We start from the raw sequence: 21381 nt of genomic DNA, 5'->3' as shown, positions 1-21381 counted from the left end.
ACTTTCTACTTTATTTTCTGTCAAGTATTAATAGAAAATACTTTAAAAAATCTAAGACTTCTGTCTGGAAGTATAAATTAGTACAGCTACAGATGTTTCCACATACTGTACATCTATCCTCTGTGCACTACAAGCTGCGTAGCACGTAACGTGAGTGCACTGTGACTCTGTAGTGCTGAACGTCTTTCCATGCAAACTTTTCCATTGAAAGGTGTTTTATTTGCAAAGTGATGCATATTGGACATTTATGCTGATTAAAATGATATTCAGACTGCATATACTTTGTGCTGCATACAAAATGGTACATAGCAATTCATATGCTAAAATAGCTGTGGCCACACATACAGGCATGTAGAGTATCATTTTAATGAAAAGCTGCTTGTGCATCCTATTCGCTTTGCGAGTAAGATACATATTTATGGAAAAAGTCACGTTGAAATATGCTCAGCACCAGAGTCACACCACAGAAGGGAAGTTTAGGGGGCAAGGCAGCTAGTTGTACGTGGACACAGCTGTAACTATATAAGAGGGAATCCAAAACAGTTTGGAGGGGCCATTAAAATAAGGGCCTGATTCAGATTTGATCACTGTGCATCGAATTTGCAAACCAAATGCCATATGGATCACGCTTGCACAAGTCTAAGTAGCATCAAATTGCGTATGGGTAGTAAATACATGTGTCGGAAAGCGGACTAAGAGGACACCAACATTTGGGGGCGGAAACCTGCCATTTTCTGGGAGTGTCTGACATCAGCACCGGCCTCGATTGGCCTGTCTCATTAGCAGAGTTGTGGATGGGTCAGACTTCCATTTGCACAGACTGGAAAAATTGTTTAATGGTTCATGAACTGCATATTGATTTGAAAGTGAATAGTGATACATTCGCAATTCTCTCTGAAATTTACACATGGCAGGTATTCTGTCTGGGTGACTGCTATCTACTCGTTATCATCTGTACATTTGCAGATCAGCAACCAGGTCTGAAGCAGGCTAAGTGTGAAAAAACATTGGGAGCAAAAAATAAAATGGATGTTTTTCAGTTATTCACAGTATTCTCCTATATTTTTTTTCTTAGACTATCCAAACGTTCTCCATGAAACACTCCAGTTCAGTGAAGCCCGTGTTTTCCACCGGCCACAGCCCCTTTTCACTGGAAAAGAGGTGCTCTCTTAGCTTTGGTTTCGCTGTTTGAGCAAGGCAAAACAAAATTCCCAATAAGCTGCGGCTTGCGCCACCTTACTGAGGCTACTTGAATAGTCGTCGGTGACACAATTACCAGCAGGCAAAGTGATGGTTATTGAGCCTGGTGGAGGAAGCGTTCTCTATCCTACAACTGGGGACACAGAGTGCAGTTGAAAGGGGGAAACCGCTTTGCTGTCTCTGTGCATCAGTAAAAAGTTGCTGAACGCCAGTAACGCTCCCAAAACAATGATGGTATAGTAAGCCAAACCCCACTCACTAGTTAAAGAACCCCTGAAAAGCCAATTGTTGCAAGCTACAATTCTTAGCAAATAATTTCTTATTTAATGGAGCCCAACATTTTTACACAACCCTTCGAATGTGTAGTTGTGTTCTATCAGAAATGGATTATTACAATTGAGGGTAAAATGTATTCTTACCTTTTGTGGACTTGTAGAAATGTGAGATACAGTTTGTTCGTGGCTGTTAAACTCCGGTGGAAACAGATCATTGCTAGCAACCTCAAGCTCGTTGCATTGATAATTCCACATGAAAGCCTGCAAGGGCCAATAACAAGGGGGAAATATTTTAAACTCCTTCTGTCCCACCAAATATCGGAATTTAACCAACCCTTATGCTTTAACTTACTACACTGTTGCAGTGTTTAGTTATAAAATCTTAGCAGTAACACAGCCCATGTACTGGAGCATTAGGACGCTCCTCCAAGTGACCATAATGGGAGAAACAAGATCATGCATAGCTCGGTCCAAGACTAATTCAGACCCGTTTCGAAGCATTCTGACTAGATCGCTTAGAAAAGGAGCACAGACCGCTCCGTGTGTATGACCTGCAATGATAGCAATGCGCAGTCCCATGCATCGCTAGCAGGGAAAGCCAGTGCTTGAACTGGCTTTCCCTAGATCACGGGGCTTTGTCTATTAAAAAGTCGCCCCGTGAGTACGGGCCTTTGTACTGGGAACTCTGTCAATCAGCAAAGCAGCTTCAATTTAGTATCTCAGAACTTGTTGATTGATCACCCTCATATACAATAGCCAAGAGGCTCAGAGCTGAGACCTTGAACCACCACACTCTAGCTAGATTAGAAGTAAAAACAGCACCAGAGGAAACCAGGGGTATTTAAAAATATATATATGTTTTTCTCACAAGCCATTCCATCCAACAGTGCGCTACTGGAAGGACATTACTACCAGCAAAACTAATATCTACATGACACAGGCTCCGGGTTGTAGCATAAAACCACCAATACAGGGGAATGTCACTTCTACTGCCAGTTATGTACCATTACTGTGGATACATAGAAAATACCTCAATTTGAATATGTAAAATGCCATCACCGCAGGACATGGCCACTTTGCATTATACAAGTTAATAAAAGACAAATTGTCACTAGACTTTAAAGCTTATGTCACAAATATGTCTGCTAAACTAGTGTATAAAGTCGCAGTTTAAGCATAAGGAAAGATGGTGAAAGGAATAGCATCTGCTCCTATCACAGTTGGGTCATATGCCAGTTTTTAATTATTAAATTTTATTTATAAAGGTGCCACAAGTGTTTCGCAGCACCATACAATGGGCATACACTAGAACAGTACAGGGAGACAAAACTTTACAGTAAATAAATAAAATAGAGTACAGATAAAAAGAGCGCCATAATACACACTACAGCTTAGATGTAAGCAGTGAGGACGTGATCCATGTACTGGAGGGGGCTGGTGGCCAAAGATGGAGAGGAGTATGTGGACGAAGATGGTTGCTGAGTGTTTGAGTATTGGGAGAGCTGTAAGTGAAATTTGAAGAGAAGAGGGCTTTGACAACAAGGAAGGAAGAGGGCCCTGCTCTGAGGAGCTTACAATCTAGTGGAAAATATGCAAACATACTGTGCATGACCACAAAAAATGTACACCTACATCTGTATGTATATTTAGCATTTATACATACATACATATGCATAGAGAGTCATATAGAGGCTGGAACATATAATACAGCTGCAAAGCTGGATGATTTTTTGACGTGCAATTTTTAGCTCTTTTTTTATACACATGATGCTAACTAAGCCATTATGTGTATTTGTATACTGAGGGCGGTATTTTAATAGCGTCAAACTAGGGTGCTAGACTGAACATTGATTATATAAATGATTCTCTACTGACTCAAGAGTATATTACATTCTACAACAGAAGGTATCAAGCACACATTATCATAGCATGTATGGCCTAAAACTACTGCAATAGAGATCTCATAGAAAAAGGTAGCAGAGTTATCGGGCATGTGAAAGTGGTTTAGATATTAGACGGTAAGGTCACATTTCGAGCACACTCATGCCAGTTTCACATAGCAAAAATAACCTGGGTCTATCCAAGGTCCCTGTGCGATGTGTAAAGGGCCTTTTTGAATGTCCTGGGTCCAGCAACCTGGGTTAAAAGAAGGGTTAACCTGGGTTGCTGTGCAGTGTGAATGGGTAACCCAGGTACTGCTCACAACATGAAAGTAGTGGTGCTTGGACACCGCAAGACCAGAATTAGAGCACTCCTTATAAATGTAAACACTCATTTTCAAGCACTCTGCACTTTCAAATAGAAAAAAAAAGGAAAAAAAGGTGTTGTCACCTGGGGGGAAACATAGCTCCTCTGATCCCCATTTTGCCACTGTGGAGCCACCTACATATTAATAGAAAGAAATGTTAATTTTTGCAAATTACAGATCAAATAACATAAATTAGTCATGAAGTGTACCTGGTAATATCCTGGCTGCTGATATGCCAGAGGAATGTGCTGGAACATGAGTGGTGTAGAGTTTGTGTATGGATAAGCCTACAACACAAAATATTATACATAATTCTTGATAACAATCCAAACCAATCTTTTATGATAATCTTAGAAATACAGTACAGATTTTTAACTGAGTTGACTGAAAAACGTCTATTTTTTAATGAAACTTTCCATGATCCCATTACATGAGAAAGGGGTTGTGCATTACACATTTCTTACATGTGCTCTGCTATATAAACCAATTAAAACGGTGTTAACCGATGTATTACATCTTCAAACCACTTAAGTGAAAAAGCCAAAACGTTCATGTTATGTGTCTTAAAGGGACCATACACTAGGGCGACTTATCTTCAGTGCTTATTTTACACAAGATATATTACATACGATTTATCTAATTGGTTGTACCTACAGAGTGCTAGGAGAGCTGGAAAATAGAGCTATATAAAAGCAAATTGCAAGCGATATCCCCAGAACTAAAAACAATCTACATTTATTTATCAGTTTGTTATATAGCGCACATATTCCACAGCGCTTTACAGAGAATATATATGAGCATTCACATCAGTCCCTGCCCCAGTGGAGCTTACAATCTATATTCCCTACCACATGTACACATCATTGGATGATCACCATGAAAATCGCCCTAGTGTATGGGCACCTTTACACTAACAGTAAGGATGGAAAAGTGTAATAGTGGGTACACACTGAGATATGAACTATTTTCCACTTGATTTTGCTTATAGAAGAAAATTCGAATGGAAAAAGCGAATGGTTTTTCTATATCTAATTCGATCCCAATGCGCGCTCCTGTGTAGTGTAAATCAAATAAAAAATTAGTCTTGGCAGCCAAGACTATATTGTGGGTATCTAATAATAGTGAAAATCGAATGTGTTCACTGCAGCATTCTATGTCCATCTCCTGCCTGAAGCCAGTGTTGATCTAATAACAAATCAAATAAAAAATCTAATAGAAAATCGTGGTAATCGAAAGTGGAAAGTGGCAATCCAAAAGAGTATAAAAAACTTCAGAGCAGATTGAATAGTCCATATCTAATAGAAATCGAAACAAAATCTGAATCGAACCGTGTGTACGCACCTTAAGGGTGGATAATTTATGACTTTACCACCCTGAATCTGCTGTGTATATACCACTTGTAACATTTATTGCAAACTGAAGATTCTTTACAGGTGGAATGTGGTACACTTATATGTTGTCCATGTCTACAGACACCAAAGAAAACGTGAAAAACTCACGTCAACCTTATACATGTCGACTATAAGGTTGTGTCGACCTGGGTATGTCGACCAATGGACCGTGTCAACCTAGCCGCTGTCAACCAAGTGAGTCATCCTAGACATTTTCGACCATTTATACCACAGCCTTTGTAAGTGACTTTCCCCTGCAAATACACTATACTGAGAATAGCTCATAACTCCACATATACAGGGGTGCTTTAAAAAAATCAGAACCGTTCAGAATGTTCTATATTTCTGCAGAAATTTGGCCTAAAACTACCTCAACATTTTCACACAAGTCCTAAAAGTAGATTATGAGAACCAACCAAAACGACACAAAGCTAGATTTGCTCTTTTTTTTTATTGATGAAAATTATTCAATATCACATATCTGAGTGGCAAAAGTATGCAACAACTGCATATAACAGTTTCCAGTAATTGTTAATAAGCCTGAACAATGGCTTGATGACATTTTACCCCATTCCTCAGTACAACAGTTTCAACTGTTATGTCGGTGGTTTTCCTCCAATAAACTACTCACTTCAGGTCCTTCCACAACATTTTGATTAGATTAAGATCAGGACTTTGACTTGGCCATTCCAAATCTTTAAAGGTCTTCTTTCACAATCTTTGGTTGAAGAACTTTGCGCTTTGGGTTATTTGTCTTGCTTCATGATCCATGTTCTCTAGAGATGCAGCTCATGGACAGAAGTCCTGACATTTTCCTTTAGAATATTCTGGTATAATTCAGAATTCACTAACCCATCAATGATGGCAAGCTGTCATGGGTGGATGCAAGCCCAAACCATGATACCACTACCACTATGTTACACAGATGGTAAGTGGTTATGCTGGAATGCAGTGTTCTTTCCTGAAACAATCATTTGCTCTTTGGTGTGACCTTTGTTGGTCGACCACTCCCAGGGATGGTAATAATGGTACACAATCTGTCTGACTGTTGATTGGTGGAGTACAAACTAAAGATGTTTATTTAACCTTTTCTAGTTTGATGCGCAACAGCAGCTTTTCTTCTGAGGTCCTCAGAAATCTCATGGCATGATACACTTAAGGCCCCCCCGATACACTGGGTCCGACTTTTCCTTAGGATAGCGGGTCCTTGCGGTGGATGGCAACTGAGTGAGCAGCGCTATTCGCTGGGTGGCGGACGAATAGCGCTACTCAGTTCCCATCTGCCGGACCCGCTGCCCAACCAGCTGGCCAGACCCTGCAGCATGCATAGGAGCTCCCAGGACGAGTGGTCAGACGGCCAGCAGGTCCGACCACCTGCTCGGGTCCGATGCGCACAGAACCGCGCATCAGACCTGAGGGGACATCAAATCATGCAGATTTGGCCCGATTTCACGGGCCAATTCATCGCAATCGGCCCAAATCGGCTCGGTGTATGGGCACCTTTACACAACATCTGACTTTGATACCTTTTCTTTCTTTTTTTCTTTCTTTTTTTTTTTTTTTTTTTTAAAGAACCTGGTTGTCCACTCAGATTTAAAACACTGAAACATAATTTCACCTTCAAAATATCTGCAAACTTTTGCCACTCACGAGTATTTGATAATTTTCATTAATAAAAAAAAAATCTCTATTTACTTTTACCAGAAATATAGAAATGTATGAAGGTTCACAAACTTTCAAGCACCACTGCACCTATGGAAAGGCATATATTTTTTGCAGCTACTCAAGTAAATATGCAGAGAATGATAGTTACAAAACATTTGGCATAGCTTCATAAAAACACTCCTGCATGAACACTCATACCTTGGAAGTAAGGCCTGGTTACAAAATAACTGGAAAACCCTAACTGTACATGAAGCTCTGTTCCACCTTGTTCAGCAAGGGCTGAATTTCCTAAGGTACCCGGCCTGAAAACCTCAAACAGTAACAGTGTCTCACCTGAACATACTGAGTGACTGGACTGTACACTGGTGTATGCTGGAGATAAGGATCTGACGTGGGGATGTTTTGATAAATGCTGGGATACTGTGGAGCAGGAGCACTGAGCACAATGGGTCTTGGTGATGCATAAGAGCCTGTAAGCAAAGGGATGCAAGTTTGTGGTTTGTCTCTCTCTGTGCAGAGGAGTCATGTGTAGATACAAAGTAACATAGTAATTAAGGTTGAAAAAATAGGATTTTAATATACCTACCGGCAAATCCTTTTTTCGTAGTCCATATGGAATACTGGGGTTCAATACTATGGGATAGAGATCCTCCGCAGGAGAGACAGGCACATAAGATTTTTCAGTGTGGGTGCACTGGCTCCTCCCCTCTATCCTCCCTCCACTAGTCAGTTAATGAAAAACTGTGCCGAAGGAGAGCAAAGTATATGAGGAGTAAGCGAGTAAATGTGGTGAGATTCATACCAGCACACCGTCACAAAAATAACAAAATAGGTGAAGAAACCTATAATAATAACCTATGGTGAACACCATATCTGAAATATTTAATAAATATCCGTATATATATATGCATATATGGCAACAAGCCAATATTAGAACGTCACTCGTTCAAAAAGGCAACCAGCCAATACAAGAACGTTAACCTTCAACAAGGCAACAAGCCCAAGAAAGCAAGGTATTACCTGCAGCAGAAAATTCCGCACTGAGGCGGGCGCCCAGTATTCCATATGGACTACGAGAAAAGGATTTACCGGTAGGTATATTAAAATCCTATTTTCTCTAACGTCCATTACGGAATACTGGGGTTCAATACTATGGGGAGGTCCCAAAGCCATCAGAACGTGCGGAGACTGCTGTAACACCGCTTGCCTGAACTGGGAATCCTCCCTGGCCAGGGCATCAAATTTGTAGAACTTTACAAACGTATGCTGCCCCAACCAAGTAGCAGCTCTGCAAAGCTGTAAGGCCGAGACTCCTCGAGCAGCCGCCCAGGAAGTCCCTACAGACCTTGTCGAATGAGCCTTCAATGAGGATGGAATAGTCAATCCAGCCATTCCATAGGCTTGTTGGATCGTGGTACGTATCCAATGGGCAATAGTCTGCTTTGATGCAGGAGCACCCTTCTTCTGTGCATCGTAAAGCACAAACAGACCATCCGTCTTCCTGAACCTAGAGGTTCGCCTCACATAGACCCTCAGGGCCTGAACAACATCCAGGGATGCCGGAATCCCTGGATGAGCCAAACTGAACGGGACCACAATCGGTTGGTTTAGATGGAAAGCCGACACAACCTTAGGCAAGAATTGCGGCCTAGTCCTCAGTTCCGCCCTGTCGCCGTGAAAAATCAAGTAAGGGCTCTTGCAAGAAAGGGCCCCAAGTTCTGACACCCTCCTGGCCGAAGCCAAGGCCAGCAGGACCACAATCTTCCATGTCAGAAACCGAAAATCTGCCTGATCTAATGGATCGAACCAGGATGACTGCAAAAAAGATAAGACTACATCCAAGTCCCATGGCACAGTGGGCGACACAAACCGAGATTTATGTCTTACCTGTTAAATCTCTTTCTTCGAGGACATCAGGGGCCACAGGGATTACAGTGGGTAGAGTGAGGTCACAACCTTTCCAGCACCAGAAAGGATAAAACTTCTGGACTGCCTAGAGACAGCCCTGGCTCCTCCCCTCCTCTACCCTGCCTCCTAGGCTAGCTACTTTCAGTTTTTTCCAAAGCCAGGCAGGAGACAAGATAGAAGGAAGAGAACCCCATGCAGAAACACATTCAACAAATATATGTGTGTGGTTGCTCAACAGAGAAACCATAACTGTAACATGTGTTAGTACCTTCAACAGAGGAACCTTTAACTAAGTTCACTCAACAGAGGAACTATGAACTTCAATACCAATGAAGCAGGCGTGGCAGGGAGGGATCCCTGTGGCCCCTGACGTCCTCGAAGAAAGAGATTTAACAGGTAAGACATAAATCACGGTTTCTTCTGCGGCAGACGTCAGGGGCCCCAGGGATTACAGTGGGACGTCCTAAAGCAGCCACCTAAGGGTGGGGACGCGCCTGTGCCGCAGCCAGTATACTCTGGACGAATGCAGAGTTCTGGGAGGCAAACGTAACAAACGCAAAAAAGCGTAAGAAATCGTTGGCAGACGACCAAGTTGCCGCCTTGCCAAGTTGCTCTGCAGTTGCACCACCTGTAAAAGCCCGAAACACACCCACAGATGTAGCGGAATGAGCCCGGACCCCCGCAAGAACCGGGAGGGAGGTGAACAAGGAGGCCTACTTGATAACTGACCGCAGCTATCGGCTGGCCATAAGTCTGCATGGTAGCAGACCAGCCCCTCTTAGGAATTCCCTAGTGGATAAAGAGAAAGTCGGATCGCTGAAATGTTCCAGCGTGATGTATATAGACGTGCAAAGCACAGCCCACATCCAGTTGATTGCTGCCTAGGAGAGACCGCCGGCCTACAAAGGGCAGGGATCACTATCTCCTGGATGACCTGAAATTCAGGGACCACCTTGTGAGGTGTAAAGTAACGTTTCAAAGAATCCGTCCTATGAGAATGAAAGACTATAAATGGCGACTGACCTGGCCGGGCAGACACCCAGCAGCAACGGTCAACAGGAAAACTGTCCCAGTTAGCCTGTAAAGAGCCATAAAGGGCCCAAAAGAATCAGAGAAAGATTTTATCAAACCACCATGTTTGTAACAACCAGAGGTTGGATCTGCAGGACCCCCTGCCAGAAGAAGCGGAGATCGTGCAACAAAGCTCATCGCCTGTGGAATAAAAAGGAAAGAGCAGAGCCCTGTCCCTTTAATGATGACAGGCGGAGGCACGCCCCCACTACTTTTACCGAAAGGACAAAACCCTAGACAAACGGTAAATCCTGGGAGACACCATGAAAAATAATAATCACGAGAGCTGCAATAAGCACCAGCCAAGGAAGGCTGATGGGCCCTGAGCATAGGTGATATGACCCTGAAGTCAAGCCCGTGGCACCTAATGAGGTGGTCTCAAAAGCCCCGTGAGCAGTTCTGGCCCTCGAGGCAGACGGATCAGAGAGGCCCCTGACCGGATCCGCAGATCCGAGAACAAGAATCTCCTGGATCAAGATGCCCTAATCTCCGCCTTTAACATACAAAAAACTTTGAGGAGGAGCAAAATGGGAAATACCATACCTCAGAACGAACAGCCACTGGGCTGACAGAGCATTGACCCTGTAAACTGCTGGGCCTCGAGACCTGGACCCATACAGGGTGACCTCGTGAATGTGGCGTAAAACCATCAATCCGCTATTGGTCCACCCCAATGGCCTACCAACCACAGGAACGCCTCCGAAGGGAGGGTCCATCCGCCGGCATCCATATTTTTGCCAACAAGGCCGGGATCTTGCCCTGCACCCATTGGAAGAAGCAGTAGGCCTTTGTCATGGTCAGCCCACTCAGCCCTAGTGGTTGATAAAAACCACGTTTTTTACGTCGGCCGACTGGACCTGCCTAGGGTGACCATGAAACCAAGGCTCTGCCTGGCGGAGATCCCGCAGCACTGCCCTTTTTACTTTGGTTTCAAGACAAAAGCAGCTTGTGCATAATAGCATTACTCTTAAGATGTACTGTTGCATGTATAAAACACGTATTTAGTGTTCACTCTAGGAGTGACAGCGGGCAGGGCGCTGGGGGGCGGACCGGGCACGCCGACGTCACAGCTGGGGGCGTGCCCGGGCCGCCGACGTCATGAAAGTGGCGTGCCCGGGCCACCGACGTCATGAAGGGGGCGTGTCCGGGCCGCCAACGTCATGAAAGAGGCGTGCTTGGGCCGCCATTGTCATCAAAGGGGGCGGGCCCGGCCCCTCCGAAGCCACTGTGCTGCCGGGGAAGCGCCAGGCGTCGCCATCTACGCTTCCCCGTGAGGCTTTTTTAGCGGGGCGCTGCGAGGGGGGCAGGGCGCATTTTGCCCTTTAAAAATCGGGCAGGGCGCAGCGCCCCGCTAAAACAGCCTGGCGGGAACACTACGTATTTACCAAAAGGATCAGTTTTGGTTATAATGTATGTGCATGTAGATACATTAGAAAACAAACAGGAAACTATATAGAAATGCTGTTTGAATGTAAACAGCAAGAATGCTGGCCCCGCACCAGTATACATCATTCATATATATATATATATATATATATATATATATATACACATATACACACACACACAAATGCATATAAATGTAAATTTATGTATATATGTACCTCCATATAATAGGTCGTACAGATAAAAGGCAGCATATTGGTATATAGCATATGGTGGCGCTGAAGTGAACACGGCCGTCAACATTGGTACAAGTTTTACTGGTTACCAAAGTGAGAATGCGTCCCCGAAGGGATGTGTAGTCAAGGCCATATCTTGTGGGAGGAAACCGGAGTACCCGGAGGAAACCCACGCATGCACGGGGAGAATATATAAACTCCGCAGTTAGAGCCATGGTGGGGATAGAACCCATGACCTCAGCGCTGTGAGGCAGTAATGTAACCATTACAATATCTGTACTTCACTATTAATTATAAAAGCTGCAGCCAGTGTTACTCGGCTAACATCATTTAGTGGAAAACCGTAAGAATTGTCAAACCAAATTGTTTGTGGGAGAAAACGGGAGTACCTGGAGTAATCCCACGCAAGTGCGGGGAGAATATACATAAACTCCACAGTTAGGGTAATGGCGTTGTTTGAATGGTTAACCATTACACAATTCGTACCGCACCTCCACAGCTGCATCCCCCAAAAATGCTACCCGGCTGGGGTGCAAGGCTACTAGAGGCCTGGAGGAATACTAAGTCAAATTATTCTCCAACTTCCATTGAGCAGGAATACCAAAGGTTATCCTGTGGAGAAAGAGCCGAATTATACTCACCGATAATTCCTTTTTCTTCCTAGAGATCCCATGGCAGCCATAACATTGGGAGGTATCCCTTTCCCCCTAGATCAGACAGGAGTTTTTTCTCTAGGACCGCCCACCTTGGGTATAACAGCCTCCTCCTCCTTAGCCTCAGTGTCTTTGAATGTCTCCGTAACCTGGAGAAAAAACACAATAATAACACGGGAGGGCAACAAGTGGCTGCCATGGGATCTCTAGGAAGAAAAAGGAATTATCGGTGAGTATAATTCGGCTCTTTCTTCTACGATCCCCATGGCAGCCATAACATTGGGACATACCCAAGTAAACCACACGGGAGGGATAGCTGTATTATATTTACTTATGGCGATGTCAGTCCCGCTGACATAGCTCCTTGCAGCACGTGGTTCCCAAAGTGGGCAGTAGATACGTTGAGTGCGTAATGGTTAGAAAATGTATGGATTGACGACCAAGTAGCCGCTTTACAGATGTCTGCAACTGATGCCTTCGCCTTATTTGCCCATGATGTGGAGACTGCCCGAGTCGAGTGTGCCTGGACGATCGGAGGTGCCACCTTGTTCTCTTTCTTGTAGGCAAATAAGATAATTTCTCTTATCCACCTAGAGATTGTTTGCTTCACAGGTGCTCCTCCTTTCTTTATTCCTTCAGGAATTACAAATAAGTGTTTGGAGGTTCTAAATGTCTTGGTTCTTTCCAAGTATATGGATATGGCCCTCACCAGGTCTAAGTTATGCCACATTTCCTCCTCATCACTCTGAGGATTTGGATAAAACTCGGGAAGGGTTATCTCCTGATTAAGGTGGAATCTAGAGATTACCTTAGGTAAGAACTGCGGGTGTGTCCTCAACACCACCCTGTCCGGGAACACGATAAGATAGGGTTCCTCAATCCACAGCGCCTGTAGTTCACTCACTCTCCTCGCAGAGGTGACTGCCACGAGGAAAACCACTTTCCAGTTAAGCAGTTTGAGCGGTATGTCCATGAGTGGTTCGAAAGGATGCTTGGCTAACACTGTCAGAAGTAAGTTCAAGTCCCAAGGGGCTACTATCGACCTGATTGGGGGTCTAACTCTCTTCATTGCTCTGCTGAACCTTTTCACCACCTTTTCTTCCGCCAATGGTCTGTCTAGCAGAACACTTAAAGCTGATACCTGTGCTTTAATGGTGGCCGTTGCCAGCCCTAAGAGAAAACCATCAAAGAGGAACTGTAACACCTCTCCAGTGGAAATCTCACCATAGTCACTTGAGAACTGTCCCCATTCGATGAATTTCAACCATGTTCTGTAGTATGCTAGAGAAGACACCTCCTTTCTGGCTTTCAACATCATGTCTGTGACTTGTGAAGAGAGATTATGCTTCTTTAGTATTTGCCGCTCAATCTCCACGCCCTTAGACATAATGTCGCGGGTTCTGAGTGTAGTACTGGGCCTTGTGTCAGTAGGTCCGGTCTGTTGGGTAGCTCCCATGGTTTCTGTACTGATAACCTCATGGCGTTTGCGAACCAGCCCCTCCGAGGCCAGTATGGTAGGATTGCCACTAGGTCTGTCTTGTCCTCTTGTACCTTCTTTAACACCCTGTTTATCAGGGGAAAAGGTGGGAATATGTACCCCAGTTTGAATTGCCATCTGATTGTGAAGGCATCCAATGTTGCTGCTTGGGCATGATAATATTTTGAGCAGAATGTCTTCACCTTTTTGTTGGCATAGGTAGCCATCAGGTCCACTTCCGGGACTCCGAATCTCTGCACAATCTCCCTGAACACCTCTTCGTTCAGTTCCCATTCTCCCGGATCTAGTAGCTTTCGACTCAGGAAATCTGCTACTACGTTTCTCCTTCCTGGTATGTATACTGCCGAGATCGAGAGAAGGTATTTCTCCGCCCATACCATGATATCCTGTGATATTCTCATCAGTTTCCTGCTTCTGGTGCCTCCCTGATGATTTATATGTGAGACCACCGTGACATTGTCTGACATAATTCTGACATAATTCCCCTCTATGTAATTCTTCAGTAGCCTTACTGCTTCCCAGACTGCCTGAAGTTCTCTTACGTTCGAGGAATTCATTGTTTCTTCTAGGGACCATATTCCTTGCACTGATGCATTCTTCATATGTGCTCCCCAGCCAGTTAGACTGGCATCTGTAGTTACTACCATATATCTTGGACACTCTAGACTGGACCTTCTTCTCTCCAGATCCCTTGTCCACCACAGTATGGATCTTCTTACTGATTCGTTTAATGTGATAAGCTGATGGTCCCTGTATCCTCTTCGGATCAGAGGTAACAGGTACCCTTGTAGACCTCTCATATTTGCCTGAGCCCAAGGTATAATCTTTATGCACGACGTCATCATGCCCAGCAATTGTACGGCCATCAGAAAGGTCACCTTCTTCGAATACAAGACCTTTTCTATCATCTCCTGGATTCTTATACATCTCTCTGGTGATAGAGCAATGTTGAAATTCACAGTGTCTATCAGGACCCCCAGGAACTGAATCATCTGACTTGGTAGAAGATGGCTCTTGGTTTCGTTTACCACCCAACCGTGTCTCCTTAGTGTTGATAATGTCAACTCTAGACCTTGTAGGACTTCTACTTCTGAATCCCCTACGATTAGCAGATCGTCCAGGTATGGCCAAATCAGGACTCCCTGTTTCCTTATCTCTGCAATCAAGGTTACCAGGACCTTCGTGAAGACCCTCGGAGACGTTCTTAGCCCAAAAGGCAGGCAAGTAAACTGGAAATGCCTGTTCGACACTTCGAACCTGAGGAACCTTCTGTGGTAGCTGTTTACTGGGATGTGATAGTAGGCGTCCTTTAGGTCTATTGACGCTAGGAACGCTCCCTTCCTTATCCCCGTAAGAATGGATGACAGGCTTTCCATCCTGAATTTTATCTTCTTTATATTCAGGTTGAGATCCCTCAGATCCAGGATTGTCCTGTATTCTCCATTGGGTTTCTTCACTAGAAATAAGTTCGAGTAAAAGCCTCTTTTGTGTTGTAGCCTGGGAATTTCCTCTATGGCGTTTATTTCTAAGAGTTGGTCTATCTTTATTTTCAACTCTCTTCTTTCTTCCTTCGATATAGGTGTTTTGGATTTTAAAAACCGGTCTTGTCTCGGGTGACATGCAAACTCTATTGAATAGCCCCTCTGAATTATATTCAGGACCCATCTGTCCCCAATCGTCCTTTTCCAGACCTCTGGGAAATTCAACAGTCTTGCACCTATCTTGATGTTTAGTGGATAGTCATAGCCTTCCACCCCTGTCCGACTGAAATTTTCCTCGGTAAGACTGGCGAAAGGACTGACGGGAAAGATTAGGGTTCCCTCTTCTATAGTATGGTTTTCCGGGTCTGTAGCTTTTTGCGTCTTTAAAAGACGGTTTAGGTGTTCCCGGGTAGGGAAACCTATTCCTTCTATCCTGCGGCAGCCGGACAGACTTTCCGCCAGACAGTTTCTGTATCATGGCATCAAGTTTAGACCCAAATAAGTAATTTCCCTCGAAGGGTAATGCTGTCAGTTTGTTTTTGGAATTTGCGTCGGCACTCCAGGGTTTTAGCCACAGCGCTCGTCTTGCAGTTACTCCGGCTGCCATGGATTTTGATGCGAACGACACCGAGTCCAGTGACGCTTCACACAGGTAGTCAATAGATTTTTGCATAATCTCTAAACTGCGTAAGATATATGCTTTAGATATTTTATCTTCTACATCCGTATGTAGGTTTGCTGCCCAGAGCCTCAGAGCACGGGATACTGAAGCAATAGCGACTGATGATCTTAGCGCCCCTGAAGATGCAGTGTGTACCTTTCTTAGGGCGGTTTCTACCTTCTTGTCCATTGAATCCTTGAAGGCCGCTGCATCTTCCACCGGTATTGTAGACCTTGACGTGAGCTCCGCCACCGCCGCGTCTACCTTAGGGATTTTGCACCACGCCATGAATTCTTCATCCTTGTATGGATACATTTTATCCACTCTGTTACTAAGGGTGAGTTTCTTGTCAACGTTTACCCACTCCTTGGCGATTATTTCCCTCACTACCTTATTTACTGGGAAGGACCTCCCCTTCTTTGATCTATCCTCAAATAGCGGGTCCTTTTCCGTAGAGGTACCTGTAGCCTCTTGGTAGTTCATAGCCTTGTATATGTTTTTTAGTACGTTCTCCACTATATCAAGGTTAAATGTTCTGTCATCCTCTATTTCTCCTGACTCATCAGTAGAATTCTTATCTGGTTCCTCCATGCCGGATGAACCCTCCTCTTGACTCAGCCCAGCCTGAGACCTAGATCTCTTAGCTGTCTGTGACTGGACAAATTCCTGTTTAGACACAAAGTTCTGTTTCATCCAAGCCATCAATTCCTTTAGTATCTCGGTGTGCTCTGATTTCTTTGGCACTTCTCTTATGGGCTCCTTATGTCTTGTCTCACATTCTTCACATAGAGATTTGTTTTGACACGCAGAGAATATCTTATCACATGACATGCAGTTAGATTCAATGTATTTCTTCTTTGATAGCCTTTTCTTTGGCACAGGGGTAACCTCTGCAGGCACACTATAAGAGATAATAGACTCACTAAGAAGCTAGAAATAAAAAAAAAAAAAAAGAACTCTAATGCCCAAAAAAAACCAAGGGCTTACCTCATAGGGGCACTGTCCAGCTTAGGGGAAGAAGGCACTTCCATCTCAGCCATCGTTTTTCTTGCAGCCCAGCGTGATGCACTGACCAGCGCTGACTGCTGCCTTTAAATATGGCGCCTTAACCCCTTTCTTGCTGTACCAGCGGTATTAGGGATGGCCGAGCGGAACAAATGTTCCTTGCCGCTTTTCCGGGGACACCTTTCTGAGTGCACTCCGGCATATGCTCTGGGCGGAAGTAGACGCCGCCGCGTACTTCCGCCCTCCAGTGCCTAGCCCCGCAGCGTGCAGTCACGGCTTTCAGCTGAGACTGCCGCTTGACTCACCCACGCTTCTCCGTCTGCGCGCCTTCAGCCTGCAGGTCTCAATCCACGCCACAGCCACAGCGCCTGTAAGTATTGCAGCGGCTGTACACAACCTTGCTCCCAGACTGGAATCTTCAGCAGGTATTTTTGCTGTGCATACAAGCGGGTGTTTCTGCATAGGGGTATAGATAAATCTGGTCCCCCTCACATGCTCTCCTTCCCATATATAAGAGGTAGCCCTGTAAAATAAAATTAACTCCTACACTGTCCTCTCTACCGGAGACAGGAAAAAAAGACACTGAGGCTAAGGAGGAGGAGGCTGTTATACCCAAGGTGGGCGGTCCTAGAGAAAAAACTCCTGTCTGATCTAGGGGGAAAGGGATACCTCCCAATGTTATGGCTGCCATGGGGATCGTAGAAGAAATTATACTTCAGGGTCCACTATAGTGACGTTTGCCATAGTGCCCTGTCAGAGCATGAAATAACCCATGGTATTGTGGAGACTAAACCGTGCGCCTCGTCTGGATAGTGACGGGAGCGCTGCTGATTGAGCTCTTTATTAGGTTTAAACAGACCTGGACTATGGCCGACAGTGTTTGCAGAGGTCTTTTACACTTTATAAGTGTCTGGACCAGAACTGTAATGGCTGCACACACTGAAATTCCTTTGCTATTTGACTTGCTATAGAAATCTTTGCTAACTTATGAGTTAGTTACATACAAGTCATGCTATCTGCATTAGACTTCATATAGACATTTGATCTCAAATGTGCGATCTGCATGTGATCCTAATGTAATTCCAACTACATAGTCAGATCCCACACTGGATTGTATTGTGTGTACACACCACAACCAGCTGTCTTTGTGACCGTGCAATGTTACCAGTATCTGTGCATTAGAGCAGCGGTTCCCAACCTGTGGTACGCATACCCTTGGGGGTACGCGTCCACATGCTGGGGGGTACGCCACGGCCCGGCCTGTAATGGCAGCCGCGGCAGTCAGACAGGTCGCTGGAGGGGAGGAGTGTGCATTGCGCATCTCTCCTACCCCTCAGTGTGCTTTGCTGTGACTGGCCGCCCGTCCGCCAATCAATCAGAGCTTGCGGGCCGGCAGCCAATCAGTAGCCGGCCCGCGAACTTTGATTGACGGGCAGCCCAGTCACACTGAAGGGAAGGAGAGATACGCAGTGTGCTGTACTCTCCTTCCCTGAGAGAAGCACTGCAGCGCGGCAGCTACATGGCAGGGGGACACTGAACTGTCCTCTCCCCAGCAGCAGCGTCAATGGTGAGTGTGCTGCTGCTGGGAAATACTATGGGGGCATTGCTGGCACCGTGGTGGCATTCCCGTTTCTGGCACTGTGCGGGCATACCTGGCACCATTGGAGCATATATGTATCTGGCACTTTTGGGGGCATATGTGTATCTGGCACTATTGGAAGGCTAACGTGATCCGTTGGAATGTCTGTTGCTTCAGTAAGAGATTTGACAAGGTTCTGTTATTTTATATGCTGTCCGCAGAATGGGCTGAGCTTATATTGTGGTCAAGTGGTTGCACTTTTTTTTCTTGTCATTGCCAGTATGACTTGCCCCTGTTAAGCCACACCCATTTTAGGCCATGCCCCCTAAAAATTTCACGAGGGGGTACTCCTAAATGAAAAGCCTAATCAAGGGGTACGGGAGACAAAAAAGGTTGGGAACCACTGCATTAGAGAGTAAGGCAGTGACCTGTGTCACCCTGATAGCAGGATATAAGACTTCCTGCTGTCCTCTGTATGAACTAGCTGGCTGCAAACTGTCCCCCCATACTGTAATCTGAGAACACAGAAAGGGGGTGTCTGCCAGCAGATACTTTTATTACATAGATCTAACGATCTCTGTGTCACTCTGTGGTAGCAGTAACACAGAGAAAAAAAAACTCAGCAGGAAAATCCCTTTGGGATAGAACACAGGGGGCTGATAAAGCAGGCCCCTCAGCGGACAGTGTAACCTGAGTTATACACTTTCCACCTGCCAATATATACACTTATACACTACACACAGAGAGAGAGAGAGAGAGTAGGTATACGTAACCAGAGACAGAATCACTGGATAAGAGAGACTGGATAAGAGACAGTATAAGGAGATGAGCTGCCACAGGCCATCAACAACACCATGGTATATAACACAGGAGTGCTATGACCTAATTTACATACAGCCCAATACTGTCCCACTATGCTCTAAACCCCACTGTCTGATCACAGAACCTGGGGGAGCAGCTGCAGTCATAGATGCAGCAGGGAGACAGGGACATGTTGGAACACAGCCCTGGCAGCATAAGTCCGGAGCCTCCAGGAGCGTGCAGGGGTGTCAAGTATGTTAAAATGACCACCAGAGCAGCGTGATAGCTGGGGAAGTGTCATGGCCTCTGGGAGCAAACCCTGCGGTAAGCTCCCCTCCTGGCCAGCTCCAATAGCGCACCTTTTTGAAAGGGTAGCCTCGGACCGCCATCAGGCTATACTCACAACTGCCCAGGCGGGCCGGTGGTACTTGGGCCAGCCTTGCAATGTGTGCAGGACACCAATAAAAGAGCCCCTGTGTCACTATCACTGTCCTCTGACATTGTACAAGAGGCAGCCACACTGGTACAGGTAACACACTATACTTCTGACATGCAGTGATGGTGTTAACACAGTATAAGAGACACAGCACACATACAATGCAAATAATAAAGTGGCACTGAGCTCCGCAAAGCACTATGGCCGGCAGGAGCATAAATTGCTGTAACCTGTGCTCCAGTAGGAGAGGTACAGGGGGGATTTGCCCAAATGGCCTGACTGTGAAGAGGTGGATCCCGGACTGGCAAAGTGCTCTCCGTGTCCCTCTATCACTATGCAGCAGGCAGGCAGGAAGAGACCAGGGCTGGAAACTCACGTGGGTATATCCTAGCTCCTGTCTCCGGGAGAGGGGCTGTGAGAGGAGAGGCCCCCTTCACCCTTCTTGCAAATGGCCACCTGGGATTAATGACTCATGCGGCGTCGGTAAAATGGCGGGGATCCGGCGCTTGCCGGGCGGCCCCGCATACCGACGCCGCTGCCCACACAAGTCTCCCTGGTGGTCCAGCGGGGCAGGGTGCACAACCTATTGAAAGGCGGCGTTCTGGCCACTTGCTAGTGCAGCCCGGTGATCCCCCTCGCCGAGCTGCTCAGCCGCTATTACATGCGCACGCTCCCAGCGGGGAGTGCGTTACCTGAAGTGGTTGTCACCGCTGAAGTCCCGGTCCCCGTCGCGGCTGCGTCTCCTCAGTGCCTGGAGCCAGCCGACACCTCCGCTGTGGAAGCCACGTGTGAGGTGTGCGGCTGTCGGGTCCCGGGGTCTAACAGACCCCCAGCGCTGCTGCTCTGTCACTGACTCCAGTCAGTGTAAAAAAAAAATAAAAAAAAATTAAATAAATTAAAAACGAAGTTTAGGCTGCTAAAAGCATGTTCAAAATGCATGTCGGCTCCTGCCAGCACAATCAAAAAACTGGAAGTAGCTAGCCTAGGAGGCAGGGTAGAGGAGAGGAGGAGCCAGGGCTGTCTCTGGGCAGTCCAGAAGTTTTATCCTTTCTGGAAAAGGTCGTGACCTCACTCTGTACCCACTGTAATCCCTGGGGCCCCTGACATCTGCCGCAGAAGAAAAGGGGGTTGAATTCTTAACACCCCCTGAAGAAAAGTCTGGACCTCAGGTAAGGATGCCAGTTTTCTCTGAAAAAACACAGACAGGGCCGATACCTGGACCTTTAAGGACCCCAGCCGGAGCCCCAAGTCCAAACCTGCTTGCAGGAACCGCAAGAAGTTACCCAGTTTAAAATCCGCAGGTGGTAGGGCATTTCCCTCACACCAGGCCACATATCTCCTCCAAAGGTGGTGATAATGGGAGGCAGTTACCGGTTTTCTGGCTTGGGTCATGGTTGTTATGACCGAGGAATCCAAACCCTTGCGCCTCAGGATCTGCCGCTCAACCTCCAGGCCGTTAAACGAAGCCGAGGCAAGTCCTGGTAACCGAACGGCCCTTGAAGAAGGTCTTCTCTGAGGGGCAGACGCCAAGGGTCTTCCACCAGCATGGCCTGAAGATCCCTAAACCAGGCTCGCCGAGGCCAATCTGGTGCCACCAGGATTGCCTCTGCTACTTGGTGTCTTGTTCTTTTTAACACTTTCGCCAGTAGTGGTAACTGAGGAAAGAGATATACCAGCCGGTATTCCCAAGGCCAAGTTAGTGCATCCACTGCCTCCGCACAAGGATCCCTTGTCCGAGAGCAGTACCTAGTTACCTTGTGGTTTCTTTGAGAGGCCATGAGGTCTATCTATGGAGTCCCCCACAGATCCGCAATGGCAGTGAACACCTCATTGTGTAATTCCCATTCCCCGGGATGGAGGTCGTGGCGGCTGAGAAAATCCGCCTCC

The 21381-nt window shown here is 45.9% G+C and overlaps 1 protein-coding gene across 7 annotated transcripts in view; it reads right to left on the bottom strand.

Moving 5' to 3' along the window:
* Positions 1–21381, bottom strand: part of DAZL (deleted in azoospermia like) — a 94678-nt gene that overhangs the window by 37113 nt on the left and 36184 nt on the right. For 5 of the 7 annotated variants that reach the window (XM_083188789.1, XM_083188786.1, XM_083188787.1 and 2 more), the window contains exons 6-9: positions 7113–7249; positions 3933–4010; positions 3807–3857; positions 1620–1736 (exon numbers count right to left, since the gene is read on the bottom strand). In XM_083188789.1, the coding sequence (XP_083044915.1) occupies positions 1620–1736; positions 3807–3857; positions 3933–4010; positions 7113–7249 (383 nt within the window). The remainder of the gene's footprint in view (positions 1–1619; positions 1737–3806; positions 3858–3932; positions 4011–7112; positions 7250–21381) is intronic. The other 2 variants (XM_083188788.1, XM_083188792.1) reach the window with 1 other exon arrangement.

Source organism: Crinia signifera, chromosome 5 (assembly GCF_055691185.1).
Source record: "Crinia signifera chromosome 5, ASM5569118v1, whole genome shotgun sequence".
Classification (NCBI taxonomy): domain Eukaryota; kingdom Metazoa; phylum Chordata; class Amphibia; order Anura; family Myobatrachidae; genus Crinia; species Crinia signifera.
Note: the sequence above shows the minus strand (reverse complement) of the source record. Positions and strands in the feature narration are given on the sequence as shown.